This window comes from Apium graveolens, chromosome 3 (assembly GCF_009905375.1).
Source record: "Apium graveolens cultivar Ventura chromosome 3, ASM990537v1, whole genome shotgun sequence".
Lineage (NCBI taxonomy): Eukaryota > Viridiplantae > Streptophyta > Magnoliopsida > Apiales > Apiaceae > Apium > Apium graveolens.
Window position 1 is genome coordinate 166,876,437 of NC_133649.1, and position 18,621 is coordinate 166,895,057.

Sequence of the window (18,621 nt, forward strand, 5' to 3'; positions counted from 1 at the left end):
ATATGATTTAAAATTACATTTTAATTAAAACACAAATTAACTTCTCTGAACAGGCCTATAAATATCAATTAAAACTTTATTTTTCAATCATTAATTTTATTTTTTAAACTAAAATACTACTTATTTAAAATATCACTAATTTATACACATGTGTACATTTATAATTATCATCAAATTATAACAAATTTTTTTATATATAATGATTTTATATCTTAAAATTTTCTTTTCAAAATTTATTCAAAAACTTATATAATATTAAAAAAAATCAGTGCATCGCATGGGTTTATGCTATAGTCTATACTATTATATAATAAACGAAATATTAAAAGTTTGGTCGGTAAGGTCCTTTCTTCAATTACATAATTGCCCTTTCTTAAAAATTTTTAATAATTTACTCAATTATCTTTACTTAATTAATATATAACCAGTTACCTTTATAAGTAAAATTCGTTGTTTTTTTTTATTTTCACCAACTAAAACAACTATTTCTATACATGTATTTTAGATAATTCATTTTAATCTATACCTTTTTTTAAGTAAAACATGGCACCATTTTTATTTTCTTCAACTAAAACAAATATTTCTCTAATAATATGATGGACAATTCTTTTTAATATATATTACTGATTATCTATCAATCAATCTATAATATAATAAAATATTAAAAATATTAAAAATTTGATAGTCGGTCGGTACTCGCTGAAATTATATAATTTCTCAACTTAATTATTTATTATTTTAATATAATTATCTTCTACAATATTACAAATGAATGAACGGGAAAAAAGAGAGTTTTATCGCGAATTAGATAAGATTCCTATTTACGACTCCGAAACTAATGTTGAACTAATTATATTTTGTCTGAAAACAGTTCTCCAACATTGATAGTAAATTTTTACGAATGGGAATTGAACCTATATTATTGAGCGAGTTTATTAAGTTATCTTTTTCTAAAAAAAGTAATTATTATAAAATAGGTATTATGATATAATAAAAGATATATATATATTCTACTTTACTTATTCAGACATACTTACATTTTTAACAAATATAATTAATAAAATATTAACATTAAAATACTAATTATTTAAAACAACCGTGAATCGCACGAGTTTATACTAAACATTGAAAGTTTGATAGTCGGTCGGTACTTGCTGAAATTACTTAATATTTGCTGAAATTACTTAATTCCCTCACTTAATTCATTACTTATTTTGAAATAATTATCTTATATAATATTATTGTTAAAAATTATGAAACTCCTAAAACAAAGTTATATATGAGACGATATTTGGGTAGATATAGTCGGTGTACGTACAAAAATAAAATAACAGATAATACTGACGTTGTCAAAACAAATATACTATTGAACTGAGATAAAAAACTAAACTAAAAAATAATTCGTTGGTCGATATAATGATATCGAGCCAACAAATAACATATAACTTACTTTTTTAACAACTATAATTGATACAATATTAAAATAAAAATAATAAAATAATAAAATTTTAAAACAATCGTGCATCGCACGGGTTTTAGGCTAGTGTATAATAAAAGCATAACAGGCTTCTTATTCAAAATTTTGGTCATGTACGGTCAAAACGATCTCAACCGTTGATATGATATAATTAAAAATAGACGATTAAGATTATATCATATTAAAATAAGTATATATTAAAATAATCATAAATAAAAATGATTACATCTTTCTAATACTATTCAAACACCAATTATAATACAATATCCTAATACAATCATAAATAAAATATGATTAGATATTTAAAATAAAAATAATATTGGAACGACGTGAGGAATACGGATATATATGCATTAACAAATTTTAAAATAAAATTTAAAAAATCGTGCATTTCACGTGTTATAAGGTAGTATATGTGACGAGACTAATGTGCGAATTTGGGAAATATTTAAATACTTATATTAGTATGTTGGTTTGGGTTATCAATGTCAAATCTAAATTAGACCGAATTTATTATTAAATCTTAAAATATATAGTCGTCGAGAATAATGGATTTAATATTAAAAAATGTACATGGTTGTTCGAGAAATTTTATTGGAATACTAAATAAAAATATATTTGAGTGACTAAAATAAAGTATAAGTTTAATTCTATAATGAATATAAATTTTGAATATAAAATTCATATAATTCTTTTCTACACAATTTGTATATAGTTTCATTTAATATTAATAGTTAACTATCACTAAATTAAAGATTATTTAGAACATGTTGAGTGAATAATTGAAGTTTGAAAAACTCTCGAACATTAAAGTGAGGGGCTAAACTTAAATTTTACTTTGTTTATAAAATTATAAATATTGTGAATTAAGATATTTATAAATATTAAAAAATTACAAATAGTTACGATAATAATAATAATAAAATGTAATAACATGTAGCTCAATATGTAAAGAAAAGAAAATTCAGAACCAAAAACATCACAAGACGGCAGTGTCAACCAATGATTAATTAAAAACTGAGAACGAGTGGGAACAGGAAAAACGAGTCATGCAAAATTATAAAATAGCTGTCGAGATCTTTGATTTTTAGACATGGTGAAAGTTTATAATTAATGTGAGCAACGACTTGTCAAAACTCAAAACTGTCGTTATTGTAGTAGATATATACCACTGTACATGCATCAATTATTAAAGGGATTCTTAATTGGCCCCGGATAGTGAAGGGGTAGACCTCAAGTAACGCGGCAAAAATTATATTCTCGGCCTTCATTTATATATTTTTATAATATGTTAGTATACAACTTATGGGGTCTAGATAAGATATATGTAATCTGTGATAAGATTGATAGAGATAAGACGGATGACTGCCTCGTACTGGTACAATACAGTTGGACAAATAATTCTCAGATAGCTACACAAACAGATTATAATGGTTAGTGCATTCTCAATTTGATTGAGTTAAAATAGTTGATTAAAATAATATAAAATATTAATTATATATGTAAAATACTAATTATATTAAATTTACTGCTGAATGTGTAAGGGAGGTGCTTGTAATGATTAGTTTTATTTTAAAAATGATATGTAAATATTAATTTAAGTTATTTTAAATAAAATATTTAATTTTAATATATTAATAGATGATGTGGAGTTACGTTATTCTCTAGTGATTCAATAAATTTGGCAGCTTGGCTAAAATTTTGATTAATAGGAATATTCAATTAAAAAATAAATTATTATTACAGAATATTTATAATTATATATATATATGCTATGCTACCTAAATTTTTAGTTAAAATTTTTTGAGTATTGAATATGTTCTTAAGCTTTCTCCGGCTCTTGTTTTCTTTAAGAGGGTCACGAGTCTGCTGTGTGTAAACAAAAAATTATGAGTAGTAGAAAAATTCAGAGTGTCATGAACCATGAAAGTTGAAGTGAAACCTTCCTTTACATCTTGTATCGCTAAAACCTACTTGTATATATAATTAAAATTTATTACTTCAACAAATAAATTGAAAATTATAAAATATAATGAAATTTGTGAATTGTCATTGAGAATTTTAATTTAGCTAAACAAATATTTGTATCGGATTTCAACTTTAAAATGGTGTGAAACCAGAAGTCTAAATGACCCGAAACTACTTCAATTTCGAGTAAGTTAATGGGATCATATATGTAAATTTTTATAATGTTATTTTAATATTGAACTTGAAAAATATTTTACATTTATAATTAAGTTAATTATTAAATACCGGCAACAAGCTTGATCAGTGCACAAGTCAAGAATATGAAGTAAGATATTCTGCCCATTATAATGTATTAGTGTGAGTTCCAAAATAGACGCTAGCGAATTTATATATCAACTCCAACAAACAGTAAAAGATTAATCATTTTTTGAGAAAATTTATTCAGACGTTGCCTTCATTTTTCGCTATATTTTTCTTGCCAGTTGGTCATTGATTCTATTCTGAAACAGACTTATGACAGATACGGCTATGTAGTCATGTTTTTAAACTGTAATGCATTCATGTTTTGCCACCGAAGTCTCACAAAAATATTGTATAAATATTAGGAAGAAGACTCCCACCATTTAACATGTAGATCACTGGTTTATGGGATAAGTTATTATAACTATCGAGAGTCAATAATACCATGCTATTCACCTAACGAAACAAATTATACATGCAAATGTACGTTGAGAAATCCCATTTGTTCTTCTGACATAATATTGCGTTAAATTAAACAATTATATTAGTACTTCACATGGGTGAACTATTGTAATATTTATTAATACTTCACATGGGTAGACTATTGTAATATTTATTATATTTCTTAATAACATATTCGGAGGTTTGTTGAAATTGTAATAGTGATTTATGACGGTAAAAGGCGTAATACACAAAGATTAGGATTAAAATTTTGTATTTGAAATGGCTGAAACTGTATTGATTATCGAATTTGCAATTAAAATAGAATTGTTAGAAATATATCTTAAATTGATATATGCCCTAGATGCTGCGATTTCACGGATCTCGCTTATTATAGCATGACAGCAAAATAGTTCTATGATTATAATATGATAACAAATATTTCTTTGATTTATCTTGTCCTCTATGTGGATGATATGTTGGTAGTTGCAGAGAACAACTCTGATGTTGGGGTATAAGTCTGGGCGTTACTACCTAATCACCAAACCTGTACAATCTCATTAACAATTAGTAAAGAAATGAAATTAAACCCCTTTAACACTAACCATAATCTTTTTAGGTTGAAGTATGAAAACAAGAACCACTAACTACTTTTATTACAAACCAACATTCAAAATCTCACAAACTCTCTTTATTACAAAACATTTTCTAATTCATTTTAAACTAAGTTCAACTTTTATTCAAACACACACTATCTATCAACACTCCACCTGCTCGGGCAATTCAAAGCTTTCTTCCTGGATTGGGATCAACACCTTGGGTATGAGAGGATCCCGAGGCTTGACCCGCTTCTTTACCACTCGAGTCCTGATTGGTTTCATATTCCTTCTTAACTGAAAACAATAAGGTGAATAACAACAAAAGGGGTGAGCCAAAAATTGCTCAACAAGTCCACAAAATATAAATAGTATTAAAGCATTTTAAATGAATCCGTCATCCCAGGTATATCTGCCAAGATATAACCTCACGAGAATAGAAAGAAGGCCATTACTGGCGAGTACAAATGAACTAAACTGGACACAAGTTCGCAACTATATTCTGCTGATCAGTCAAAATATAATGCAGATCCATATCTCAATATATAGATCCAGTCCGGTACCCAAGCACTACGGCCCACGTCGAGGCACCAGTCATCCCGGTCCTCAGGATTAAGACACACTCAATCCCAGAAATATCATTATCCAGTCCATCGCTTAGCAACCGGAACAATCGGTATGCTTTGGATATATTCCAAACACTAGAATATATCAATCTCCATGTGTCACCAATAGTATATGAATCAAGAATCCAAAGAAACGGAGAAACCAAGAATCGAAATGAAATATGGACAAAGGAATAGCAAGTGTATATCAGTGATCAAGAACAATGATCAAAAGTGTGCAAATGTGATAAGCATTTGAATCAATATCACTATTCTGAAAGTAGAATAGGGGAAAAACTTGCCTTCTGCGCGACTCACTGCAATTGAATCACTTATGTCTATCACCTTGGACTACTGCCGACTCAACTTGCCTGGCTGGCTTAGCTTCTGTTGGCAAAACAGACTGGTTAAGTCATGTCGTACTTGATTTGCATCTTGAATCGACTTCACACCGTTCCTAACATCTACCCATGCGCTTATGACCGACTCGTTAATTACATATAAGCAAGTAGGACCCAATTAACCACGTAATACACATAAGCACATAGGCACATAATCATTTTTATAGTTAAAATAATTTTTAGAACCAAAATCGACTCGCTGATCGCCCAACTGATCGTTATCTGACTCGTTTCCCATTTTTCCGGAATTTTTCGGACTCGTCTCGGTACGCATTTCGATTGATAATCAAACAAGTAACAAAATCAACTAATTTTTAGAAGAAATTAAGCTTTGATATTATTTTTAATGAAAAGGATTCATTTTTCTTAGTTAACAGGCTTTCGCTTCACGCAAAACGGACTAACGGTTGAATTATTATCAATTAAATACTGATAATTCTATTTATTATTCACTATAAATAATTATTATTAATTTTTAAAATTCAAAAATAATTTTTAAATCATTATTTAAGAAAAATCATAATTAAAAATGATTTTTCTATAATTTTTGGAATTAAAATGAATTTATTATGATTTATTAAAAATTATTTGATTAATTATCAAAATAATTAATCACTTTTAAATAATTTATAAATAATAATTAAATAATAAATAATTAAGAAAATAATTCAATCTGATTTTTAGAAAATAATTCAGAATTATTTATAATATAAATCAATTAATTAAACAATTAATTAATCAATTTACAAAATAAATAAAACTGATTTTTAAAATTAATAAAAATAAAATCAAAATCAAAATTACAGAAACACATGTCAGAACCCAATTCCTGACAAAATCAGATCAAACCCGGGTTCTGGAAACGGGTCAACCGGGTTGGAATCACCGAATTTTTCCCAGAATCCTGTGAGTTCCCGGAGTCCGGCCCACTCCGATCAGCCTCAAATCAACACCGTTTGGTGCTGTTTTTGAGTGCTTTTCATTGCAAATCAACACAGCAATCTAACCACGGCCAAAACATACCAAAAACATCTCTGAATCACAATCTCCGGTCAAAATCGACATGAACTCCGGTCAAAATATCATCTTTTGATTCTGTAAACCAAACTCAACGTTCTATAGTGCAAATTGAAGCTAAGAACATATACAATCAAAGCCCTAACATTACAAGAACCAAATATTCACAGAAATCATCGAGTTGTGTTTTGAAAAATCTGACATAAACCCTAGAAATCGTGAATCACTATCCAGGCATCGTTTGTTCAATTAAATACCATAAATCGATTGTAAATAATCCAACAAAGCTTTATCAATCATCAAAACATCAAAATAACCCTAGAATCAAAAAGTCCTAATTCGAACATAAACCCTAGAAATCGAAAATCAAAAACGATGCAATAAAACATGAAATTGATGCAAGAAACAGAAAGAACAGATCAAAATCTTCGATTTGAGTACTTGAATCACACGATTTAATGCTGTAATCAGTGAGAAATCACGACTTGATTCTTCGACCCGAACCTGTTCTTCCCGATCCGATTTCAGAGAATTTTGTGTATTTTTGCAGATTTTAATGATTAATTATAATTAATTAAATAAAAATTAGGCTATTTATAGTAGTAAAATTAAAACTCCTAATTAAAATTAAGGCCCTAATTCTAAACTTTTTAAAATTAATAGGCCTCTAATTTTATAATTTTTGAGTATTAAAATTTAATTTATAAATATTTTATATATACAATATATATGCTAAAATTTCCCAAAAATTGTGAATAATGCAAAAATGCAAAGAAATAATATAAATGAAAGTCCTATAATTTTATAAAAATAAAAATTTGATTTTTGTGGGGTTTTTGACACCCAATGGGGCTCGGAAAAGTCAATTTTTGCGAAACGAGAAAATTTATAAAATATCTAGATGTTCAGAATAATGCGATTGTAAAAGCCATTTGATGAAAAAGAAGGTCCATTATTTTATTTGAAATACTGGCTTTAAAATCATTATTTGGGTCGTAAAACGTTTGAAATAAAACCTATGAATGCATAATAAAATATCTGAAAAATACCTTAAAATTACAGAAATGACATGGAATACACGTAACACATAACAATTAGGGTTTATCAGATAATCACACATAAATGACATAGTAATACACATATTTTATTATAATTATGATATAAAATAAACGTAAATTTCCCAGTCGTTACATCCTTCCCCCCTTAAAAGGATTCTGTCCTCATATTCTTCTATGAAAATAAATGAGGGTATTTCTCTAACATTTCACTTTCGAGTTCCCATGTTGATTCTTCAACCATAGGATTTCTCCACAACACTCGCACTAAATATACAGACTTATTTCTCAACACTTTCTCTCGCCGATCTAAAATTCTTACCGGTTGTTCTACAAAAGACAAATCAGGTTGGATTTCTATCGGCTCATACTCTATTACATGCCTAGAATCAGGATTATATCGCTTAAGCATGGACATGTGAAACACATTGTGAATATGCTGCATATGAGGCGGTAAAGCTAATTCGTATGCAACCTTTCCCACTTTTTTCAAAATTTCAAACGGTCCAACGTATCGTGGTTTCAATTTACCCTTATTGCCAAATCTGGTCAATCCTTTCCATGGTGATATTTTAAGTAGTACATTTTCTCCTTCCTGATAGTCCATATCCTTCCTAGCTTGATCTGCATATTTGCGTTGCCTGTTTTGCGCTGCATCGAGTCGTTTTCGAATGAGTTCAATCTTTTCTTTCGTCTGTTGAATTAATTATGGACCCAAAATTTTGCGTTCTCCAACTTCATCCCAATATACTGGTGATCTGCATTTTCTCCCGTATAATGCTTCATACGGTGGCATTCCAATGCTGGCGTGATAACTGTTATTATAAGAAAATTCCACCAGAGGTAGATGTTCATCCCAGCTGCCTTCAAAATCGATCGCACAAACTCGTAGCATGTCTTCAATCGTTTGAATAGTTCTTTCACTTTGCCCATCAGTTTGCGGATGATAAGCGGTACTCATGTTCAATTTGGTTCCAAAACATTCTTGAAATTGTCTCCAAAATCTTGAGTTGAAACGAGGATCTCGATCGGACACGATAGATATTGGAACTCCATGTCGCATTACAATCTCCTTGAGATACAAGTGCACTAGTTTGTCGAGTAAAAATCTTTCGTTGATTGGTAGAAAATGTGCGGACTTGGTGAGTCGGTCAATGATTACCCATATCGCATCATGATTTGCCTTTGTCCTTGGTAGTCCTACCACAAAATCCATCGCTAAATGTTCCCATTTCCATTCTGGAATGTCTAACGGTTGTAATAATCCGCTCGGACGTTGATGTTCCGCTTTAACTCGCTGGCATGTGTAGCATTTACTCACCCATTAAGCTATTTCCTTCTTCATGTTCGGCCACCAGAAGTTCTCCTTCAGATCACAATACATTTTTGTGCTTCCTGGATGAATGAAATACTTTGAACTGTGCGCATCTCGCATTATTTCTTCTTTTAATTCTGCCACGTTAGGGATCCAGATTCTCGACGCAAAGCATAAAATTCCTTCGTTATCTCTCTGAGTTCTGATCTCTTCTCCCGTCAGGTCGTCATCTTGACTCATAACTTCATCTTGACAGCGGCGAATCTTCTCTAACTACTCTGGTTGGAAATTCATAGTGTAGATAGCTTCTGCAGATTCATGGGAAATATGAATCTCAATTTCCAATTTGTCGAATTCCTTGGTTAATTTTTCACATGAAGTTAATCGATTTAATCTTTCTTTCCTGCTTAGTGCATCTGCTACAACATTTGTTTTCCCTGGATGATAACTAATCGTGACATCGTAATCCTTTATCAATTCCAGCCATCGACGTTGTCGCATGTTCAGTTCCTTTTGCGTAAAGATATACTTCAGACTTTTATGATCCGTGTAGATTTCACATTTTTCACCGTAGAGATAATGTCTCCAAAGCTTCAACGCAAATACGATCGCTGCCAATTCCAGATCATGAGTGGGATATTTCTGCTCATGAGGTTTAAGTTGTCTCGAAGCATATGCGATGACATTACCGTGCTGCATCAATACACATCCTAGCCCGCGATACGAAGCATCACTGTAAATAACGAAATTTCCTAGCTCGTCTGGCAACACAAGTACTGGTGCAGTTACTAATCGATTTTTCAACTCTTGGAAACTTTCTTCACACTTATCATTCCATTCAAACTTTTCACTTTTTCGAGTTAACTTGGTCAGCGGCGTTGCTATCTTCGCAAAATCTTTGACAAATCTTCGATAATATCCTGCCAATCCCAAGAAACTTCAAACTTCTGTCGGCGTCTTTGGTCTTTCCCAATTTAACACAGCTTCAATCTTCGCTGGATCGACTTGGATGCCTTCTCTACTGATGATATGCCCTAGAACTTGTACTTCTCTTAACCAGAATTCACATTTCAAAAATTTTGCGTATAATTGTTCTTTCCTCAGAATTTCCAAAGCTATCCTCAAGTGTTCCGCATGCTCTTCTTCCGTCTCGGAATAAATCAAGATGTCACCAATGAATACAATCACGAATTTATCCAAATATTTCTTGAATACTCTGTTCATCAAATCCATGAATGCTGCTGGCGCATTTGTCAAACCGAATGCCATTACCAAAAATTCGTAATGCCCATATCTTGTACGAAACGCAGTCTTTGGAATATCTTTAGCTTTAATCTTTAATTGATGATAGCCTGATCGCAAATCTATTTTAGAAAACCAGGCTGCTCCCTTCAGCTGATCGAACAAATCGTCGATTCTCGGTAGAGGATACTTGTTCTTCATAGTGAGTTTATTCAATTCCCTATAGTCAATGCATAATCGCATGCTGTTGTCCTTCTTCTTCACAAATAACACCGGTGCACCCCATGGGGATACACTAGGTCGTATGATACCTCGGTCTAAAAGATCTTGCAGTTGCGTTGACAATTCCTTCATTTCAACTGGAGCCATCCGATATGGAGCTTTTGAAACTGGTTCTGTACCTGGTGCTAGATCAATCGTGAACTCGATTTCTCGATCTGGCGGTAACCCTGGAAGCTCGTCTGGAAAGACGTCTGGAAACTCGCATACAACTGGAATGTCTTCTATTCTAGGACTTCCTCTTTCAGTATCTAACACGTAAGCTATGTACGCCTCACATCCTTATCGAAGCAATCATTTAGTCTGCATCACAGTGAGAAATTTCTTCCGCTGTTTTTCGCCTTTGAATATTACCGTTGCATTTTCTACAGTTCGCAATTTGACTCTCTTATTCGCGCAATCTATCTGAGCATTATGACATGCTAACCAATCCATTCCCAAAATAATATCGAATTCTCCTAGCTTAAAAGAAATTAAATCTACCGAAAAATGATGTCCGGCTATTTCTTTATCACACGCAGGACGTACTCGATCCACTGGAACTTGGTCGTCATTCGCTAATTTTATAATTAACGTCTCACACAACCATTTGATTTCACAACGTAACTTATCAAGAAATTCTTCAGAATTAAATGAACGAGTAGCTCCAGAATCAATTAATACTTTTGAACTTACGGAATTCACCAAAAGCGTACCTGCAATAACACTCGGACTCTGCACCGCTTCTTTCATGGTCATGTTAAAAGTTCTTGCTTTGGGTTGATTAGGCGGCGGCGGAGGTAATGCTAACACTCTCGGAACACTGGCTGTCGTAGCTGGTCCTTTGCAATTTCTGGCGATATGCCCTTTCTTTCCACACTGGAAACAAGTCATTTCCGCTGTTCTACCTGTTGGACATTCGTTAGAATAATGCCATTTCTGCTTACACCGATAACACGTTACATCCCTTTTGATACATACACCAGTATGCTTTCGATTACATGTTTTGCAATACGGCACTGGAACTCTGACCATTCCCTGCTGACTGGAGATTTGGAAACGATTACCTGCTTTTTGTGGACCTTGTCCTATCCTTTTAAAATTCAAATTTGCCCGGGCTTGGAATCCCGGCTTTCTGCTGGAGCGATCTTGGAAACTTCCCTGTCCTTTGTCTTGCTGAGATCTTTCACTTTCCCCTTCTATAATCAAAGCTTTATGAACTACGGCAGTATACGTTGTCAATTCAAAAACTGCAACTTGGCCACGAATCCATGGTCGTAACCCTTCTTGAAACCTTTGAACTAGCTTCTCTTCAGTGTCAACCTGTTCTTGAACAAACTTAGCCAACTCAGTAAATTTGGCTTCATACTCTGCCACGGACATATTTCCCTGCTTCAGTTCAAGAAACCTAATCTGCATTTGGTTCGTCACATAATGAGGAAAATGCTTTTCTAAAAACAACTCTTTAAACCTATCCCATGCAATAACATCTTCACCCTCTAAAGCCCTTTTTGATTCCCACCAATAATTCGCCTCTCCTTTCAACAAGTAAATAGCAAAATCAGTCTTCTGGTCATCACCTATCTTCACTAGTGCGAACGCTTTCTCTACTTCTTTTAACCAGGTGGTAGCTTTAATAGGATCAGTAGATCCTTCAAATTCTGGAGGTTTAACTGACTGAAACTGTTTAAAAGTAACAACATGTAATACTTATGGTAATTGAGGCTCAGGACGAGGTGGCTGTTGTAATATTTGTTGTTGTATCTGTTGTTGCTGATACTGCATCTGCTGCTGCATCATTACCATCTGTTGTTGCATCAGATGGAACATTTGGTTCATGGTCTCATTAGTCTGGTCTTCGGAATTGCTGTTAGAGGTGTCAGCCCTAGTCTTTCTCTTTGGTGTCATCTTCTTCTGATAATAAAATAGGTGATATTTACTTAACAGTTTAATAAACAATCAACATGTAAGGAAAACAATTTATCATGTCTTAATAACATGGTTTATTTAAAGAAAACAGTTGTTGAATGTAAAGACTAGAAATGTAAACAGTTAAATAAAATAATTGTTCCCTCTCTTTTTCTTTTTTTTTCAACAGAAATTATAATATGGAAAACTGTAAAGTGAAAGTAAATGCTGTAAAACTGTAAAGGATGAAATTTAAATAAAAGAAATTGAAAAAGTTAATCTTATATATATATGTGACACCAGCTTCAGGTGTAAATGCTTGATACAAAAAGTCTAGGGCTACTGGTCATCACTACGGCTACAAGTCACACTATCGCTACAAGTTAAACTACTACTACAAGTTAAACTACTACTACAAGTTAAACTACTGATACACGCATACACACTACTCACTAGGTTATACTATGCTGCCTCTATATACATATGTACTCTGGAGTCACTGTCTCAAACCATCTCAGAACCCAGGCGGAATACGCCTAAGCTCCTCTCTAAGTGCCTGGACCAAAGTCTGTGCCAAGCGGAAAATCCTGTAGAACTCTGCAAAAGAAGGAGGTCCATCATGAGTCAAATCATCCAGCTCCCAAGTAGAGCTCATCAACACTGACTGCAATCGCTGTCTCATATAATAATCCGGCTGTAGGGCCGCTAACGGTCCTCTGTCCCTTTGATCAAACAGATGCATAATCTCCCGACACTGTGCCCGCCAATACTCCATATCATCCCTCATAACTCTATACTCATGGTATGGTACCATATGCGGCTGAGCAACCTGACCTACTGACTCCTGGGAAGGAACCCTCGGTATACATGCACCCTGCTGTGGTAAACCTAACTGTAGATCCACATCATGCTCTCCCATCCCCTCGACTGGAATCATCTGAACTATGTCCGGCTCTGGGGCATGCACTGGTATAGGAGGTAACAATGGTGGTGGTGGTAACTCCTGCTCAATTACTGGTATAAACTGGTGCTCAACTGGTAAAGGAACCATCGGCTCAAAGAACTCATATGGATCAAACATCTCTATGGGGTCATGAACTATCCCCTGTACTGGTGGTACCGGCTCATGTGGCAATGGTGGTGGAGGTGGTAGAGGAGGAAACATATACTCAGATACTGGAGGTATAACTGGTGCTGCTGGCCAGTGACTGTCCTCTCGGAAGACGCAGAATAACCAGAAGATGTCATCTGATAATGTACCAAAGAAAAGAAAAAGTCAATAACAATCCTAAGATTTCTACTTCCCTATTCTAATCTGACCTAAATCCTAACACTATTCTTCGTAATTTGACTATCCCTGTCTTATGTGATCTCCCTATCTTATCTTAATCCTAATGTTCTTGTTTTCAGGGACCAACCTACAGCTCTGATGCCAACCCTGTTACGCCCTCCAGACCCGGGGTATAAGTCTGGGGGTTACTAGCTAATCACCAAACCTGTACAATCTGATTAACAATTAATAAAGAAATGAAATTAAACCCCTTTAACACTAACCAGGATCTTTTTAGGTTGAAGTATGAAAAAAAGAATTACTAACTACTTTTATTACAAACCAACATTCAAAATCTCACAAACTCTCTTTATTACAAACCATTGTCTTATTCATTTTAAACTAAGTTCAACTTTTATTCAAACACACACACACTATCTATCAACACTCCACCTGCTCGGGCAATTCAAAGCTTTCCTCCTGGATTGGGATCAATATCTTGGGTATGAGAGGATCACGAGGCTTGACCCGCTTCTTTACCACTCGAGTCCTGATTTGGTTTCATATTCCTTCTTAACTGAAAATAATAAGGTGAATAACAACAAAAGGGGTGAGCCAAAAATTGCTCAACAAGTCCATAAAATATAAACAGTGTTAAAGCATTTTAAATGAATCCGTCATCCCAGGTATATCTGCCAAGATATAACCTCACGAGAATAGAAAGTAGGCCATTACTGGCGAGTACAAATGAACTAAACTGGACATAAGTTCGCATCTATATTCTGCTGATCAGTCAGAATATAATACAGATCCATATCTCAATATATAGATCCAGTCGGGTACCCAGGCACTACGGCCCACGTCGAGGCACCAGTCATCCTGGTCCTCAGGATTAAGACACACTCAATCCCAGAAATATCATTATCCAGTCCATCGCTTAGCAACCGGAACAATCGGTATGCTTTGGATATATTCCAAACACTAGAATATATCAATCTCCATGTGTCACCAATAGAATATGAATCAAGAATCCAAAGAAACGGAGAAACCAAGAATCGAAATGAAATATGAACAACGGAATAGCAAGTGTATATCAGTGATCAAGAACAATGATCAAAAGTGTGCAAATGTGATAAGCATTTGAATCAATATCACTATTCTGAAAGTAGAATAGGGGAAAAACTTGCCTTCTGCGTGACTCACTGCAATTGAATCACTTCTGTCTATCACCTTGGACTATTACCGACTCAACTTGCCTGGCTGGCTTAGCTTCTGTTGGAAAAACAGACTGGTTAAGTCACGTTGTACTTTATTTGCATCTTAAATCGACTTCACACCGTTCCTAACATCTACCCATGCGCTTATGACCGACTCGTGTATTACATATAAGCAAGTAAGACTCAATTAACCACGTAATACACATAAGCACATAGGCACATAATTATTTTTATAGTTAAAATAATTTTTAGAACCAAAATCGACTCGCTGATCGCCCAACTGATCGTTATCTGACTCGTTTCCCATTTTTCCGGAATTTTTCGGACTCGTCTCGGTACGCATTTCGATTGATAATCAAACAAGTAACAAAATCAACTAATTTTTAGAAGAAATTAAGCTTTGATATTATTTTTAATGAAAAGGATTCATTTTTCTGAGTTAACAGGCTTTCGCTTCACGCAAAACGGACTAACGGTTGAATTATTATCAATTAAATACTGATAATTCCATTTATTATTCACTATAAATAATTATTATTAATTTTTAAAATTCAAAAATAATTTTTAAATCATTATTTAAGAAAAATCAGAATTAAAAATAATTTTTCTATAATTTTTGGAATTAAAATGAATTTATTATGATTTATTGAAAATTATTTGATTAATTATCAAAATAATTAATCACTTTTAAATAATTAATAAATAATAATAAATAATAAATAATTAAGAAAATAATTCAATCTGATTTTTAGAAAATAATTCAGAATTATTTATAATATAAATCAATTAATTAAACAATTAATTAATCAATTTACAAAATAAATAAAACTGATTTTTAAAATTAATAAAAATAAAATAAAAATCAAAATTACATAAACACATGTCAGAACCCAATTCCTGACAAAATCAGATCAAACCCGGGTTCGGGAAACGAGTCAACCGGGTTGGATTCCGGGTTGCCAAGAACATCACCGGATTTTTCCCAGAATCCGGTGAGTTCCCGGAGTCCGGCCAACTCCGATCAGCCTCAAATCAACACCGTTTGGTGCTGTTTTTGAGTGCTTTTCATTGCAAATCAACACATCAATCTAACCACGGCCAAAACATACCAAAAACATCTCAGAATCACAATCTCCGGTCAAAATCGACATGAACTCCGGTCAAAATATTATCTTTTGATTCTGTAAACCAAACTCAACGTTTTATAGTACAAATTGAAGCTAAGAACATATACAATCAAAGCCTTAACATTACAAGAACCAAATATTCACAGAAATCATCGAGTTGTGTTTTGAAAAATCTGGCATAAACCCTAGAATTCGTGAATCACTATCCAGGCATCGTTTGTTCAATTAAATACCATAAATCAACTGTAAATCATCCAACAAAGCTTTATAAATCATCAAAACATCAAAATAACCCTAGAATCAAAAAGTCCTAATTCGAACATAAACCCTAGAAATCGAAAATCAAAAACGATGCACTAAAACGTGAAATTGATGCAAGAAACAGAAAGAACGGATCAAAACCTTCGATTTGAGTACTTGAATCACGCGATTTGATGTTGTAATCAGTGAGAAATCACGACTTGATTCTTCGACCCGAACCTGTTCTTCCCGACCCGATTTCAGAGAATTTTGTGTATTTTTGCAGATTTTAATGATTAATTATAATTAATTAAATAAAAATTAGGCTATTTATAGTAGTAAAATTAATACTCCTAATTAAAATTAAGGCCCTAATTCTACACTTTTTAAAATTAATAGGCCCCTAATTTTATAATTTTTGAGTATTAATATTTAATTTATAAATATTTTATATATACAATATATATGCCAAAATTTCCCAAAAATTGTGAATAATGCAAAAATGCAAAGAAATAATATAAATGAAAGTCCTATAATTTTATAAAAATAAAAATGTGATTTTTGTGGGGTTTTTGACACCTAATGGGGCCCGGAAAAGTCAATTTTTGCGAAACGAGAAAATTTATAAAATATCTAGATATTCAGAATAATGCGATTGTAAAAGCCATTTGATGAAAAATAAGGCCCATTATTTTAGTTGAAATATTGGCTTTAAAATCATTATTTGGGTCGTAAAACGTTTGAAATAAAACCTATGAATGCATAATAAAATATTGAAAAATACCTTAAAATTACAGAAATGACATGGAATACACGTAACACATAACAGTTAGGGTTTATCAGATAATCAAACATAAATGACATAGTAATACACATATTTTATTATAATTATGATATAAAATAAATGTAAATTTCTCAGTCGTTACATATCTCTTCAGTGCTGAGTTTGAAATACAAAATTTGGGTGCGGTTCAAAAAAATCTGAAAATGGAGATTTATACGGATAGAAGCAAAATAAGACTCTTTTTCTCATAGAAGGGACACATTCAAAAGATTTTATCAAGGTTTGACATGTCTACAGTAAAGCCCATAGATACTCCTACTGCTGCAAATGTACATCTGTCTGTTACTTATGCACCTAAGTCTGCCGAGGAGAAGGGATACATGTCTCGAGTTTCCTATACTAGTGCAGTAGGAAACTTATGTATGCAATGGTCTACACTAGGCCCGATCTTGCACAATCTGTCAATGTTGTTAGTAGATTTATGGGTGATTCAGGAAAGGAGCATTGGCAAGCTGTCAAGAAGGTCTTTCAGTACTTAAAAGGTACGTCTGATCTTCGTCTCATTTATGGAGGTAGTACAGAATGCTCGGTGCCAGGATTTTCAGACTCTGATTATGATGGAGATGATGACAGTAGAAGATCTATGACTGGTTCTGCTTTCACTCTAGGTGGTTCAATTATTAGTTGGAAAGCTACTCTGCAACATACGATGACTTTGTCGACTATAGAAGCAGAGTACATGGCATTGACAGAAGCCACAAAAAAGGAATTTGGTTGAAAGGTTTGGTCTGTGATTTGGGTCTACATCATGATCACGCTGTAGTGTATTGTGACAGTCTCAGTGCGATCTGTTTAGCTAAGGATCAAGTTTATCCTGAGTGGACTGAGCACGTAGATGTAAGATATCATTTTCTAAAAAGTGAAAAGAGAATAAAGGTGAGCAAAGTGGGTACTTCTGATAACTTAGCTGATATGCTCACCAATCCGGTTCCACATAGCAAGTTTCAATATTTGTTTGAACTTGCTAAATGTTCAGAGTTATTGATTTCCCTTTTATGGCAAATTCTAAGGTATAAGAGTTTTTTCAGGTACATCTGGAATTATTATGGTGCATCTGGTACATCTATTTTTTGTTAGAGGATTCAAGTCAATGTGATCGAATTGTTAGAATACGCCTTGAATCGGCATATGCCCCAAACGCTGGAACTATAATATCTTATGTTATACACCATAGTTATCTATTTTGGGCCTAATTTTCTAGACTTTTCCATAACCGCCAAGAGAGTATTATATAAACTCTCTAAAGCATAACCTAAATGTATGCTATAATCGGTATTCTCAAGATCAATAAAACTTTTCTCTTCTGCCTATTTGTGTTCTTTCTTTACGTTTATTCTAATCTTTCTTGCTTCTGTTATAACACGGATGTTGAATTCTTTCTTTTTCGCAAAGGTTGCTAT

At 32.9% G+C, this 18,621-nt stretch overlaps 1 protein-coding gene across 1 annotated transcript; it reads left to right on the top strand.

Moving 5' to 3' along the window:
• Nucleotides 1-17,588: 17,588 nt before the first annotated feature.
• Nucleotides 17,589-17,939, top strand: LOC141714703 (secreted RxLR effector protein 161-like). The gene has a single exon (XM_074518205.1). The coding sequence runs from the start codon at nt 17,589-17,591 to the stop codon at nt 17,937-17,939; it is 351 nt and encodes a 116-aa protein (XP_074374306.1).
• The last annotated feature ends 682 nt before the right edge of the window (nt 17,940-18,621 follow it).

What these genes read in the sequence shown, in the direction of transcription:
- LOC141714703 (XM_074518205.1), top strand. Translation starts at nt 17,589, where the DNA reads ATGGTCTACACTAGGCCCGATCTTGCACAATCTGTCAATGTTGTTAGT.